A 16,297-nucleotide genomic window follows, 5' to 3' on the forward strand; every position below is an offset into this window, starting at 1 on the left:
ATAATAATTGAAATGTGACTGTATTCTACAAAATACTAGTCTACTAAAACACAGCCAAGACAGGTCACTTTGTAAAGAATAAAGGTCAGTTATTGGATATGGTAAAATGAGTGCACGTGTGCCATATCATTGTAACTTCTGTATTGTTATCCAGGCATGGCTGAAAGGTCAGTATAATAAATATATATAAATGTACAATGTTATGAGATTTAAGCTATTTAGTTTAAACATTTATTTTTTAGTATTATAATTTGTTGCCATTCTAGAAAGAAAAGGCATGATTTATATTTATTTTCTAATTTTTTATGGTGGTTACAAGAACGGTCAAATCTACCAAACCCATACAAAGAATCATTACTGAAAATATCAGATAAAATATAAAGATTTTTCTTAAGAAACTTGTGATAACTATCTGGACATTATAAACATTTCACATGTGAAATTTGAAATGAAAATTACTTTGCATGTTGGATAGTTATAGTATGAAAACTATAAAGCACAAAATGGTTATGAGATTGTTCCTAGGGACCGAGCCCATGATGAAAGAGTTAAACAACTTGATATTTTGTTTACAAAAGCCTTGTGCTGTTTACTGATGATCTGCAAAATTTCGTGAAGATACATGTACATTATCAAAAGTTATTATCATGGTTACTTTGATGGATATGTACTTTGTACAATGCACCTATCTGCAGTGAAAGAATTAATGAATGTCATGTTTTCATTTCCCAGATCTTCATACACTCAAAATATGATTGAAAGTATTCCTAGATAATTCTGTTATTTCATTTATGATCCACTTAAATGTTAAATTATTCTCCTATATCTATATTTATATCTTTTAACATATCAAACTAAATAAGAAGCCATGAGAAAATTGATCTGTTTGATGTACATGAATCTTTTTACCAACCCAAACTACATATCAAACCATGAAAAAGTTGATCTGTTTGAGGCTTATTTTAACATCCCAAATTAAGTAAGCTGAGATATTTAATCTCTTTGATAAGTATAATGTTGGTTGTAACAGTGGGAACACAAATTTGTTTTGCTGATAAGTTCTTTAAGAAAATTGGCTGTACCAAACTTGTACATATTTCATCTGTTATACACTTTTGTAAGTTCAAAATAGTTTGTACAGTGTCTAGACTTATAACAGATCAGATGTTTTCAAGTCAACATATATATTTAGGTTTTTGCACATGAAATTCTTGACTTAATTTCAGTTCTTTTAGTTTATGCAGTGTTTATTTTAATATCAATTTGGGTGTAAAGTTTAGTATAAAAAATAAGTCCTCCATGTTTTAGCTCTTTTTAAGTTTCAAATTTATTTATGAAGAAAAGAAGAGAGGAGAACATGTTTGGCAAACCTCTTTCACTGTGATCATGACTAGTATTGGTTAACCCTTTGCTGCAGGCAGGTTAAAGAGTGCATGTCATGACCTTTAAGAGAGTTATTTTCAACATTTTTTAAATAACTTTACTTATGTCACTGGAATTGACATCAAAGTGCAGTTTGTAATCAAAATTTTAATATATATATATTAATTTCTTAAATGAAAAGGAAATATAAAGAAATAATGGTAAATATCAATTTTTATTTGTCACATACTACCTCCTGTTGTCTTATTGCTTAGTATATATTTTATTATGTCTACCGTACAATGTATACAGTGGTTAACGAATTAGAAACTTGAAGACAAGCTAGAATATAAAATAGGAACCTTCCCACCACTTTGATTTGCTGATACGTTAATATATTTAGCCAATCTAGTAGAGTGGCTCTTCCCACTACTACATTCTTTGGAAAACTTTTGTCTAGTTCCACCTATTTCTTATGACTAAGTGGTTACTACCAAGAGAAAGAGTAGTTTCCTGTGTATGTAAATCTGACAGTATATGGCCTGAAGGAGGAAGTCATAATTTTGCTAAAGTTATTGAATTGTAATGACTAAATTGCTGCTCTGAACAGATATGAGATTTTTTTAAGTGATATATAGCTTGTTTAGAAACTCAGATAAATTTCTGGGGTTTTGTGTGCACTAATATAGTAAGTTGACAATTAATGTTTCCCAAAATATATATTTGAAGCCTGAAAAATTATATCTCCTCACCTGTCACTTGGAAGAATAAATAAGGCTTAGCACGTACGATGCACGAGTGCAAAATCTCATGACACTGTAACACTTTGTTTTCAAACTTTTTTTTTATTTCTTCTTTTATGTTTTAATAAAAAGAACTAAAGTTTAAGCATTTGGGATTAAATAGTATTTAATGGTTGATGAATAAATTTGCTCAAAGGGAAAGTGGATTGTATAATCATGTACACAAATAATATCTTTGAATGCCTATATGGTATACCTCTAAATTCCAAACATCCCAGAAAGATGATCAATATTCAAACACTTGTGATTTTTATTGGATTAGTTCTGAACATATAATAAACATTTTCACAGATTCAAAGTCAGCTTATTTCTTTGTGCATGCTTTGTTGCTCTCGAGAATATCATATTACAATGTAACATAAACAGTCTAATGACACAAGCAGTGATTTATTGCTTTCTTTTCAGGAAATTTACTATAGATGTTGACAATAAAATAAACACAGAAAATAAATGTGAAATGTTTTGCAGTTCAAACTCTCAAGAGAAGTACTTTGAAACTTCATGACCAATAATAAAGAAAAAGGGTCACAGCTGCTCTTTTTATTTCAGATTTTACAGCTTTTCAATATACTTTGATGATTTGTGTATTGGCTGAATAATAAAATATACTGTTAGGGTAGAGTTAATAATAGATAAAATACAAAGTTTTACTGAAAAAAAAAAGTTTAATATTTATTTAGGTGTTGAAGATTACAAAAATGAAAAAAGTTTTAAAATTTTATTTAAATTTCACTTTGCACTCAGACTAGTGAAAAAAAGATTCGATATATTCATGGACAAATCTTTAGTAAAAATACTTCATTAAAAAAGACTGATTTTTTGTGTACAAATGAAATTCAATGTGTACTAAAAGTCTGCAAATTTTGTGATAATACACATACTATATTAAAAGTTATAGTATGGAAACTATAATGAGTACAAAGTGGTTATGAGGTCAGTCATATTGACCAACCTCATGTTGAGAGAGTTAAAGCAGGGTCCTGATGAATTTAAACCATTATTGTGTCATAAATATATTGATGATATTTTTGCCATAAGGCCTGGCATGACCTAGTGGTCAAGGCACTTGACTTGCATTCTGCCAGCATTCTATCAAACCCTGCCACTAAACATGCTTGCCATTCTAGCTGTGGGGACATTATAATGTGGTGGTTAATCTCAATATTTGTTGGTTAGTGGGTGGTCTTCCTTTTCTCTAGTCTATCACTTCTAAATTGGGAACCATTAGTGCAGATAGTCATAAAGTAGCTTTACCCAAAATTAACAAAAGAAACATTTTCTAAGTTTGACAAATTTTTTCACCTTGACTATGACCCGTATTGATTAGAGCAGTGCCTTGATGAACTTGCTCCATTTTTATACATATATTTTTATTGTATATCATTAGTATTATTATTTTGTTTCTTCTTCATATATATATTACAGGTCAACATGCCTAAATGTCCTGTATACAATCAGAATTTTTGTTTAAAACTTTAATTTTGTGTTAACAGTTTTTACTGTATTTAGAACAGTATTTGTGCTTAACAGTGCTCTTGTGTTGTTTATTTTATTTTCCTCATTGTTAGCTATATAGAAAAGTACATGGAAAAGTTAAGTTTAGTGAATATATGTCACATCTACCCATTCTCCTGAAAAGAAAACAACAGGGATCATAAGAATGCATATATCAAGATAATTTACAACAGAGATGATACAAGAAGCATATGCATTATAGAGAGATCCTCGTCATTAACAACTGCAAGACTTTAATAACACACTTCTGTGTATATTATACATAATTGCCAAGAATATAATACAGCTTTGTTTTATGATGTAGGCTGTTTTAACTGGCAGAACCTGACATTTAGTAGCAATGCACATAATATGACATCACGATAAGACTGATAATAAATTGAGTTGCATCATTCTTTACTAACCTAACAGTTTCGAGTAATTGGAGTTTATAACATAATTTCATTATGCTGCCTTGCACTTGTTACCAAGCTTGAGCAGAAAGTCCCCTTCAGTGGTGTACAACAAACAAGGTATAGTTAACATTTTGTTACATTCTTCTTAATGGAAACCATGTTGGGTTAGTAAAAAATGACTTACAGTGATATAATATTACTAATGAGTGTTAATATGTTCTGCTTATATACATGCATATAATGTTTTGTTATATTAAACTTCTGATTTCTGTGAAAGTTAAGACAGTGTTTCAAATTATATTCTAGTTCACAGTTGAGTAAGTGATTCATTTATTACCTGTTACAGTTTGTCTTTGTCAAAAGCTAAGTGTTGTTAAGTTCCACAACCTCCTCTTCTGTAGAAACAAAGCTACTCCTGACTACACAGCAGTCACCTCTTCTCATCTTCATGATAACAAAGAGAACAAACCCTTACCAGCCATCACAGTCAGTAATCAAGTAGATTACGACAGTTCGAGTGACGATTCTGATGATGGACCAATTAACTGGAGGGATTATTATGGAGAAGATGAACGAGGTAACTAAAGCTGTGTTGAATAGATTCATTCATATGAGGTACTATAAGACACATCCAAGAGAACAGAAATGAGTAGAAGACACTATAAAAAATTGTTCAATGATTGGTGGCTTTTTTTTGTTTTTTTTTCAATTCATTATTTAAGTTATAGTTTCATTAATGAGAGTATCTAAGGGTACTGGTTGAGTGCATGTACTGTTTGACTCATAAGATTTACAAAACAGCATCTTGCCATAATACGTATACGACTTTTTTTTGTAAACAGTGATCGATGAATTTTAATTGTACTTGCTTTTCTTTGTATTTAAAGCAAATATGATACATTGTTCATCAGTGATATACTAATTATTCATTACAACAGCATCTTTATGGTTTGACACCAGTAATGGAGAGTGATAAAGGATGTATCTTGTTACCATTTTAGTATTAAAGTAAAATCCTGCTTGTTCTATATTTTCTTGCTTAGAGCAAAATGTTTTGGTTAATCTGAGATATTTTTGAACAAAAGACTTTTTCCATATATTTTTTTCAGGTGCTAGAAATGCATTACAAATATAAAACTTGCTTAATAAATATCTTCTGATGTAGTGTTTGTTGTAAATTTGTGTTGATGTCACTAGATATATTAGGTTTGTATATGTAACTGTTTTTTGTGTTTGTGTCTTGACAGCCCGGTTAGCTGCTAAAATTGCTAGGAAAGATTCTCTAGCATTGAAATTAGCTCAGCGACCTAACAGACAGGAACTTATTGACAAAAACATCCTTCAATTGCAGACCAAAAAAGAAAAACAGCAAAGCTGGGATGCTGTGGGAAATAACCTTATACGGTAAGTTAACAAAACAGTAAGTTGTGCAATAAAATATTGTAAAAGTAGTTTAAAAAGCTGGAAAACAAGAGGCTGATTGGTGTAATGGAAGTTTAGTGTGTCTTGTAACAACACAGATTATTGTTTTTATGAATGATGTAGATTGTGTGGCACTCAGCACAAAGACTGTATATCAGCCAGAACGTTTGTTTTGTTTTGTCACACCACAGTTGATTATATTGATTTTAACTTGAGTTTGTGTTGTAGCCACTGAATACCAGACATGTGGTCCAAAACGTGTTGTTTTTAAAACGTTTTTTCACAGTGTATACATATGTTTACTGGATATTTTGTATTGTATATGCTTATCATATCAGTTCTATATCAGTTTTTACAAGCACGGGTTTTTCGTAATGTATTGGATATTTTGCACTATATATACTTTTCATTAGGATGACTTGCACAATGGAAACCTGTTTCAAAAGTAACTTTTTTGTTACAAACCACTAAACATTGAAGCCAGCTTAATGCAAGACAAATGCTACAGTATTTTGTTTTTCAGATATATGGCTTGACAGCATAATTATTAAGACTAGTTAACTTTTGAACATAAAAACAAAACAAAAAAAAACGTTAAGTATTTAACCCTATCACCACGTGTATCCTTTACTGCTCATGACACGAGGGTTTGGTGTCTTACATTCAAAATTTTATTAAACTACTTTTTGTTTATGCTATACCAATTAGTATATAATATAGTACATAAGTTATAAGTTCTTAATTTTACAAGTCAATATTTTAAAAAATTCTGAATTTCCCCAAGTGTGACACACATGACATGTTTTCTCTAAGCATCTTCTTTTCTCTATTTTATCCACCACCCCTCTAAAAAAAGTATGAAATTAATTATAAATTACTCATTATAAAGTTGTCATTGCTCAGACAAACCATAATTTTTAAAGCCTTCAATTTTGTTTGGTTACAGAGCTATCAAATAGGAAATCAGACCCCTCCTGTCACACCCACCTGTCTCATCCTCTCTCTTACGTTTAATTATATATTACCTATAACCAATAAAAAGTCGAGGTTTTCATCTATCAAATGATGTATTGTATAACTTTGTGTTTTGAACACATAATCGTCACTTTCACTTGGAGTGCAAGCTCTGTTCCTGTGGCAAAGCTTAATGACTAGCTTGGATGAATTTGTATTGGCTCTTGTCGCATAGTTAGAAAGCCACAAGAATTTTGAGAGTTAGGGGAAATTCTCTGCTTTTTGCATGTTATTATTCTGTGTTCTTGGATGCATTATTTAATTAAATAAAAAATATTTAATGCATTACTACCATTAGTATATAAAAAATAAAATAAAAGTAGGGTTAAGTGTCATTGATGATTGACAGCAATAAAAAAGAAGATTGGGTAAGTACTTTATTTCTTGTTTTTCATGTTTATTCTCTATTTATTATTATAAAATAAATTAAAATATAAAAATAGGTATTTTTTAATTTAATTAAGATTAGATTAGGTAAAATAAATAATGATAATATAATATAAATGTTTCATAAGGCATGCATGCGAGCGGCTCAGCTCGTAATGTAATTTGATAGCATAACATGAGCAGCACATTCCACAACTGACTTACAATGGCACGGATAGTAATTAGACACATTCAAAGGGCAACAAAATAATTAAATTTACTTATAAATAGATTTATAATGTTATGAATTTAAAGCTACTTAGGAAAAACGAATGTAGTTTTACTTTATGTTGGAAGTCATTCTAGAAAGAAAAAATTTGGATTTATTTCGATTTGAGGGGGGTACAAGGTCAGTCAAATTGAGTTAGGGTGGAGAAAATAACAGATAAAATATAAAGTTTTATTGAAAACAAACATTTGAAATGTGTTTAGGAGGTTTTAGAGATTACACAATGAAATTTGAGATTTTTGAGATGAAGAAAAATATTTTTAATCTTGGCATGAAAATCACTTTGCACACGGACTATTCAAAACAAATACTCAATATATTCTTGGACAAATCTTTATTTTAGTTTATTAAAAATACTTCACTAAGAAATATGACTTTTTGAATGTGAAAGACTTGTAATGTTAACTGAAAGACTGCCAAATTTTGTGAAAATGTATACACTATATTGAAAGTTAGAAGTTTTAAGTCTATAAAGACTTTATAAACGAATACAACGAGGTCATGTGGTCAGTCCAATTGATCAAGCCTGTGTTGAGAGAGTTAATTGAGTTCACTTTGTCTCTTGTCTGACAGACGACTGAGTTTAAGACCTTCTCCTGAAGAACTTGAGCAGAGGAACATTCTAAAATGTATGTATCATGTTATTTTTACTCTATTAATGAAATTTGGATGTTATGTATACATACTCTAACAAGTACATGCTTTAAAACTTCAGTTCTAATTCTGGACATCTATTACATCATTTCTCTTATTCAGCTAGTAATATAGAATACTGCTGTTTTATCAATAGATAAACAAGCTAATTAAGTCAAAACTAGTAATTAATGAATTAAAAAAGTACAGACAAAACACATTTAATGAACAAACAAATTAAAAAACACACTACAAAACAAAGGAAACCTAATCACTCACACTATCCCATATATAGAAAATAGTAGCATACCTCTATCAGAAATTTGGAAAAGTCTAGCACATAAATACAATCTTAACATAATGGCTAGATTCATTTTCACCCCTGGAATGAAAATTAAATACATATTAAGAAAATTATAGTACAAACCCACCCCATCAGAAAACATATACAAAATAGTATGTAACAACTGCCCAGGCTTTAATATAGAAGAAACAGGACAGAACTCTTTGAACAGCAGGTTAAAAGAACACCAAAAAACCCCTTCCTAAATCCATGAACATTTGAACCAAACAAACCACAGTTTTTTGTCACCATACTAAAACAGGAACCTGACATTAACAGAAGAAAAATCTGAGAAGCCTTAATAATAAAATCAAACAATTTCACAATTTACAAATCCCCAGGCACATTTCTATGTCTTTGGATGCTATTTCCTAAGACATTCCTAATCTTATACAAATATTTCACACAACACTGTCATATTTATTTACTTTTTTTTTGTTTTTCTGTTCATCTGTAAATGAATAATATGTCAATTCACACGGATTAATATGCACATGTATAAGTAACCACTATTAATTCTAAAGTTTAAATACATTGTGAGTAGATTGTTGATTTAAGTACTAAAACCTTCTTTACAGTTAAAAACTTGTGTGCTTGAGAACGATTGCACCAGTGATCGAAATGTCGTACGTTTTAAAAATTTTATTAGTTATTGTAAAAGGTATAACTTGTAAAAGAACAAGTTGAATTAATTGTAAGTTAGAAAAGTGTATTATACAAACTTTATTCTAGAATTTCTTGTAGTTCATTGGTGTTCTGATATTGACATAAAAACATGTTAGCTAATGTTAGTTCTACATATAATAACAAGTTTTGTTATAATCAGTAAAAGCAAAAAATGACTTTTTCTTTCAGACCAAACACCTGAAGAATTGAGAAAAGAAAAGGAACAAACAAAGAAAACATTAATACGAAAGGTAAATATCAAACAATATGTTAAGGGTGCCTGCCGTGCATGATATATATTAAATAAATAAAAACTTCACTAGTTATCGTCTGTTAGTGTATTACATAAAGGATGCAATTTCCCATCATACTTTTTTGCATGTTTGCAAGATGGAACTGTTTGATTTCTCTCATGTCCAAATAATTATAGTATATTTCCAGTTTCAGATATTGGTTATGTCTACTCTAAGGACACTGCCATTTTTCAAACATAAAATTGCCCTTTATTTATTTACACGTAATTTTTGTTTCTAAAAATTTAATGTTAATTAGTAACAAAAAGAAACTTTGACAAAGCAAATAGTTAGAAGGTTTATTCCAAGAGAATTCTAACGTTAGGAAAAGATGTGTGTGTGATGAAGTATTATCCATTCATAAGTAGTAAGAATTATATTACTTCACATTAAGACTGATCACAATTTTAATAACACCAGTCTAAACTAAGAATTTTAGTATTGTAACCCAGCCATTTAGCTATAGCATACAACACAAGGTATAGTAGAACTGCTGTTATACAATGATTCGTTGTTTTTCAAACTTTGTAGCATAGACTTTATGTACGTGCTCTGAAGAAGCTACAGTGCTAAAATGTAGATAAAATATTTTTTTTAATCATCAGGAGAGTAATTGAATTTTTTTTTCTCTAGCCAGTATTATACAAGTTTGTAGATAATCTGAGTGTAATGTTATATTATTTGTTACATGTTTTTTTCATTAAAAACATTTTTTTAGTTGAGCTTCAGACCAACAATAGATGAATTAAAAGAAAGAAAAATTATTCGCTTCAATGATTACATAGAGGTAACACAGGCTCAAGACTATGACCGTAAAGCAGACAAGCCTTGGACAAGACTAACCCCAAAAGACAAGGTTAGGACACTACTCTCTCTGTTTAGTTCTTTAAGCAGAAATTTCCTGAGTAAATATTGAATGTGTGTTAACCTGTGGTCACCATCACATTTCTAGGGATAAAACTGGTAGTTTCTTGAAAAATGAGACGTAAATGTAATGTTATGATGAATAATATGTGCTAAGGATAAAACAATATGTACATTAGGATTGTTTTTGCATAATATTATCCTCTTGTATATAAAACAGTGAAATTAACATTAAACAAAACTATGAAATGTATAAAACTAGTTAACTTGTGTTTGTTTATTATGAAACATTTTATTTCTTGTTCCATTCTGTTCTTCAGTAACATAATTATACTTATTACAGAGTAGGTGTCAAAAGTGGTACTTGTTGTTACTCTTTGATTGAACTGATTATGCTTACTCTACTTTTTTATGCCTTGTGTAGATAAAACATAACATTACAAGTATATTCCATTTGTGTGTCTTGCTATAAAGTCTATCTAAACGTAACTTGAATTGTTATTTTGTGATAACATGTAGAATGTGTTTAAGAGACTAAGTATTGTTGTTGTCAAGTCCAAAAAAGTTAGTGATTAACTTGAGTACAGTTGGTAAAATTTCTATTACTAAAACTAGGCTAAGAACTTCTAAGAAACCAGTAGTGGTCAAAACAAATTCCAAAGTTTTATCTGTTAATAACACCTTTGTTGTATGCAGGAAAGGCAAAGCTATGAATTGTGGTCAAAGCATCATAGAAAATAATAACTCATCATATAAGTGTCGAATGAAAAAAAGTTTCCAAACATTTCTTCCAGTTACTTCATAATATATTAATTTTTAACTGAACTAGCATGTGAGAGTGAAGATGTATTATTAATTGCATCTTCATAACACTCAAGAAGTATTTCTACAAGATTTTGAACTGTCAGCTGCCTGCCAAAGCTACTGTTAGTTTTGTGACTTTACATATGGGTCAACACAATACAGTTCTCATAACTTTAAGGTAGTCCAATTTTCCAGTAGTCCATTATGAAGTACCATAAGCTTGTCATTTATGCAAGAATCTCCATCTTCTTTGATGCTTCTCTTAAAGGTTTCCTCCCAAAGTTCTTATTGTTTTTAAAGTGGGTGATTAGTTTATCTTGTGTCCCATCTTTGTAATTTTTGTTTCATCTTTTACTAAGTTCTAGGATAGGGTTCAAGAAAAAGTTATTTTCACATTTAAATTAGCAGTAGTTATATGAGGATTTTAATTTTCATTAAACACGGCAGCAGTTGTCTTACAATAAACTGACATGGTATAAACAAGTAGCCTTAGATTATCAAGTAGTTGTCTTACAATAAACTAACATGGTATAATGAAGCTGCCTTATATTATCAAGTAATTGTCTTACAATAAACTGACATGGCATAAAGTAGCCTTAGATTATCAAGTAGTTGTCTTACAATAAACTGACATGGTATAATGAAGCTGCCTTAGATTATCAAGTAATTGTCTTACAATAAACTAACATGGTATAATGAAGCTGCCTTATATTATCAAGTAATTGTCTTACAATAAACTGACGTGGCATAAAGTAGCCTTAGATTATCAAGTAGTTGTCTTACAATAAACTTACATGGTATAAAAAAGCAACATTATATCAAGAAACTTTTTAATGTTGTATACGTGTTTATGTTTATAAAGTGAATAAAGATGTTTAATTTTTTATGAAAGATTTGAATCATGACTGATCTACTTGTGTCTGATATGCTGTGAAATCCTGTGATCAACAATTTTTTTTCAACTATCTTGTTCTATCAGTCATTTAATTCTGACTAGTCTGTTTTTTCCTGATGTTCTTTTCACATCCTATGCACAAAAGGTTTTTTGAATAGATCCTGTACTCAAAATGTTCATTTGAATTTTTTGCTACAAGGGTTCAGTATCCATCTCATCAATGAGAATTTTTGATTTTTGTTGAAAGATAGCGTGTGTTGTGCACTGTAAAATATAAAAATTTTCTTAAGAGATAAAAAGAAAACAATGTGGAATTTAGACACATTCAAGTGTACTAAGTTGTCACTCTCATCATTTAAGTAGTTGGGTATTGAATGATAGATGTCACTGATATTATTTTGTAATGTTGTCAGGATAGTGCAGTACAACACTGTTTGATATGGGTTATGTAGACAGCATTAATTTGTTACAAGCTCTAAAGACAATATTCAGTTTGTCATGTATACTACCGATTACAAAAACAACACTAAGTTCTGTACAGATTATGAACACAACCCTCAGTTTGGTATAGATTACAAAGACAATAAGTTTGGTACAGGTTACAAAGACAACTCTGAATTTTGTACAGATTATGAAGACAACACTTATCTTGGTATAGATTATGAAGACTACATTCAATATTTGTACAGATTATGAAGATGTATACTCACATTGGTACTCATTATAAACACAGGTTAAAAAAACAACTCTTAGTTTAGTAAAGATTACAAATAAATATGCTTTGTTTTTCCCGTCAGGCTGCAATAAGGAAAGAACTGAATGAATTTAAAAGCTTAGAAATGGAAGTCCATGAAGCCAGTCGCCAGTTCACGAGGTCAGTTACAGTATATAAATATTTAAGAATTGGATCCTTTATGCAATTTTATATATGTCTGTAAACATTTCTTTTAACTTTCTCCAGCCTAGTGTCAGAATATGATCTTCTATATTTGAAATTATTAGCTTATAAATGAAACTATACCTGATAACCATTTAACATTTCTGAATGGGCTAGATTGGGTTTTAATTTGCAAGGAAAATCACTATGTAACATAATTGTGTATTATACAATGTACTCCTAACCATTGACCTGAAAACAAGTCAAAGTACAATCACAAGTGTAATAATGTCATGTTGTAGCCCACCTTGTTGAAATAAATAAACGCCATTCCTGCTCTTGCATAGATAAGTAAGATAGCATGCAGTTACACATCTGTATGTTAAAAAAAACCCTTTATTGGGAATATCAAAGATAAATTGCGTTTTCTTCTGTTCCAACAAAGATATTAGAAGAACTCATTGACATTTCATTGGACAGCTCCCTCAAAACCATGTCACTTAGAAGCTTTGGTGAGAGTGATCCAGTGAATACAGTATTGCTTCTTCTACAACACAGAAATTGGTAGTCCCATTCAGATCAAGGTACATATGTGAAACTGTGGCTTCAGAATTCTGGTTGATCATTGACCACAACATGCATGTGTGCCTGACAAAAATACATTCATGTCTTGACAGATCGGTCTTTTTTGTAAAGACCTGTATTAATGCTATCTGTACAAGGTTTGCAAATTTTGTTATTGTTGTGGCACTAATGAGACTTGACATTCTTCCCTAGCACTATGCATGTTGTAGCACTGGTTGGCCTTGGCAATTTTCCCTAGCTCTGTGCAGGTTGGAGCACTGGTTGGCCTAGGCAATTTTCCCTAGCTCTGTGCAGGTTGGAGCACTGGTTGGCCTAGGCAATTTTCCCCAGCTCTGTGCAGGTTGGAGCACTGGTTGGCCTAGGCAATTTTCCCCAGCTCTGTGCAGGTTGGAGCACTGGTTGGCCTTGGCACTTCTTCCTAGCAGCAAAAAAGTTCAGAACCCATGGTTAAGAGTGTATTTTGGGCAAAATAAAGATTAACTTAAAAGTATATTTTTCATTATGATAGCAAGTTTCAGAAAAACATGAAATTTTACACTTGTTCCTAAAACTGATTAGAATGGTGTTAATGAATAGATAAAAAAAAGTTTACCATTAACATGTATCTCGTGCATTAAAACACATAAAGCTACTGATCTGAAGAACCTGTGAGGATACAGATTACAAAATATATACTATTACTAAAGCCATAAGCATTTAACAGATTGATGTCAGTATTACTGAAATGGCTGTTCCTATTAATCAAACTTCATTGGCTGCTATAAAGAAAACTGAGCTTATAACATAGTCATAATATTGAAAGTGAAACTTGAGAGGGGCAACATTCAGAAAAGTGGGAAAATATTAAAGTCATTAGAATAACCATATGGGAGAGCCCATTTGTCTTTTTTTTTCTCGGGACGATGCACATACTAGATGCATTTTGTTCAACAAAGTCGAATTTCTTGCTTGTTTCCCCCTTTAGTGCTATACATGTATATCTTGCACATTTGGTAATTGTTTTGACTGAATAAAATAAAAAGTTGTTATATTATTAGTTTTGGCCATTAAATATAATTTTTCAGTAACTTAAGGAAGCGTTTTATAAGCTAACAGATTTTTGAGAGGCTTACTTAGTATTCTCATTCTATTACACCAAAACTAAACCATTTTGTACAGTTTGGCTGCTAGACTAATGGTATATATAGACAGTTGTTATAAAATGTGGCTGTATATTGGTATTTCCTCCAGGAATAGATTAAACATAATACATTCTTCATTCAAGTTGAGTGAGTGTAGTTGATACCTTAACTGTATCTGTAGAAGTGTATATAGTCACTAGCTTGGTTGGAAAATCACTTTCAAGAAACATCAGTATATTTCATACAAAATTCTCTAACCAAGATTCCATTTCTTTGTATTATTTCTTCTTTAATGTGTCACCAAGTATTCGTTACAAAGTCAACGTTTATTTTAATATATACAATAATGCTATTAGAATGAGCAATGTTTAATTTAATAGTTTTCTGTCTAATGTTTATCTTTCTATTTAGATTTCATCGACCTTGAGGATCAGTCAACTAGTGTGTGCTGTATACTTTTTTCCCCCATTCTACGAGACAGATAGTAATGCAGGGTTTCTATTAGACCTAAGCCAGCTTTGTAGTCTTTTTTTCCAAAGCCAGCTGACTCGTCCTTTTCCAAGAAGTGGTATTTTCTTGTAACATTGTTTAATACAGGATTGTTGTTCATTAGAAAACTTCCACTTGTCTCCAATTATATGTATATAGAGTAACAAGAAAACCCCATTTTGTTGTGATCATGTTTTGGGTTATAAAGACAAAAGTGTTTCACTGATTATTTTTAATTCTTTTAAATAATATTATAATGGAACTTTACAGTTTTTAGAATTGAAGATTACGTCTAAACTATGGTCATTTTATAATAAACATATTGTAATATAGTAAAGTTCTGTATATTGGAAAAATGTTTGTTCTCAGCAGCTCTTACATCATCATTGTTGTTAATATAATCATCTGACTGGATTGACATTCAAACTAAGTGGAATGATGAGAGTGACTGAAAAACACTCGGTAGTATTTTAGAAGTGAAACATTGGAGCTAGATTTTCATTACTGCAAATATCAATCAACTTTAAAGTGCTTACTTCATGAAAACGTAAAAGCTAAATTTTATGAGTTAAAATTGTTTGGTATTAAATAATAGTTATTTTTATTAAAGATGGTAAAAGAAATAATGAAAATACTTTTATTATCCTTATCAAATTTTGGTTTTGTAGTAACTACATTTTTAACATTTTTTTTCAACAAGTTATTAAAATTGGACACATTTTTGAAATACTTTGTTTGAGATTTCTTCAAAATAATCCAACCAAAAGAGTTGTAACCATTACTGAAATTGCTTGTGAAATAAGCAATTTCCTTCTTGCCTGAGTACTTGAATTTAGTGTTAAAAGTGAATAGCTATTTGTTTTGATATAATTTAGTTGCTTAAAAAACTTAATTGCAGTTCTTACTTGACTAGTATTGTAATGAAAAACACCATGAACTATTTAAAATAATTGTACAGTTTATTACTGACTTAATTCTTACAGTTCATCTAATTTACCAAAAATAAAAATTATTCTACAAAACATTGTCTGTACAACTGGTGTTTGTTTGATATGCAAGTTATGACAACAAGATATTTACAATGTTTACATAAACACTGAACACAGCAGTCTACTGCAAAGCTGATTATCAGTTAAGGTTAGTCTTTAAAATCAAAATTACTATTACTTTAAATGAGGCTGAACAAAATGTATGGATAGTCTAATTTGCTATTAGAACTGTGAAACTATTGATGTATAGATAACACAGGCATAATTCATAAATTTAATGTCTCAGCAGAACAGCTATTTCCTCTCACAGTATGGAGGTGCTACTTTTGGAACATTATTAGTACAACAAGGGAACTTTAGCGATTGGACTTCTGTGAAACAACAACTAACCATACTTTAGTAATTTAAAAAAATAAACTAAAAGTAATGGCGCAATGAAGTTATTTTACAGTACTTTAGAAAATTGTTTTCACAGCTTAAATCATGTATAAAGCAAACAAGTGATCACAAGTTTATATTAACATGATTTATCCAACTTTAAGAAGTTAGAAAGTTCACGTTTCAGAGATATT

The 16,297-nt window shown here is 30.3% G+C and overlaps 1 protein-coding gene across 7 annotated transcripts in view; it reads left to right on the forward strand.

The window, feature by feature from the left end:
* The window catches only part of LOC106468808 (phosphatase and actin regulator 2-like), a 77,325-nt gene extending 61,565 nt beyond the window's left edge, over positions 1-15,760 (forward strand). For all 7 annotated transcript variants that reach the window (XM_013929249.2, XM_013929247.2, XM_022397163.1 and 4 more), the window contains 7 exons: positions 4,477-4,652; positions 5,323-5,479; positions 7,740-7,795; positions 8,998-9,059; positions 9,820-9,957; positions 12,462-12,538; positions 14,659-15,760. In XM_013929249.2, coding sequence (XP_013784703.1) covers positions 4,477-4,652; positions 5,323-5,479; positions 7,740-7,795; positions 8,998-9,059; positions 9,820-9,957; positions 12,462-12,538; positions 14,659-14,674 — 682 coding nt within the window. In that variant the 3' untranslated portion in view covers positions 14,675-15,760. The remainder of the gene's footprint in view (positions 1-4,476; positions 4,653-5,322; positions 5,480-7,739; positions 7,796-8,997; positions 9,060-9,819; positions 9,958-12,461; positions 12,539-14,658) is intronic.
* The last annotated feature ends 537 nt before the right edge of the window (positions 15,761-16,297 follow it).

This window comes from Limulus polyphemus, unplaced genomic scaffold (genome assembly GCF_000517525.1).
Source record: "Limulus polyphemus unplaced genomic scaffold, Limulus_polyphemus-2.1.2 Scaffold3171, whole genome shotgun sequence".
NCBI lineage: Eukaryota > Metazoa > Arthropoda > Merostomata > Xiphosura > Limulidae > Limulus > Limulus polyphemus.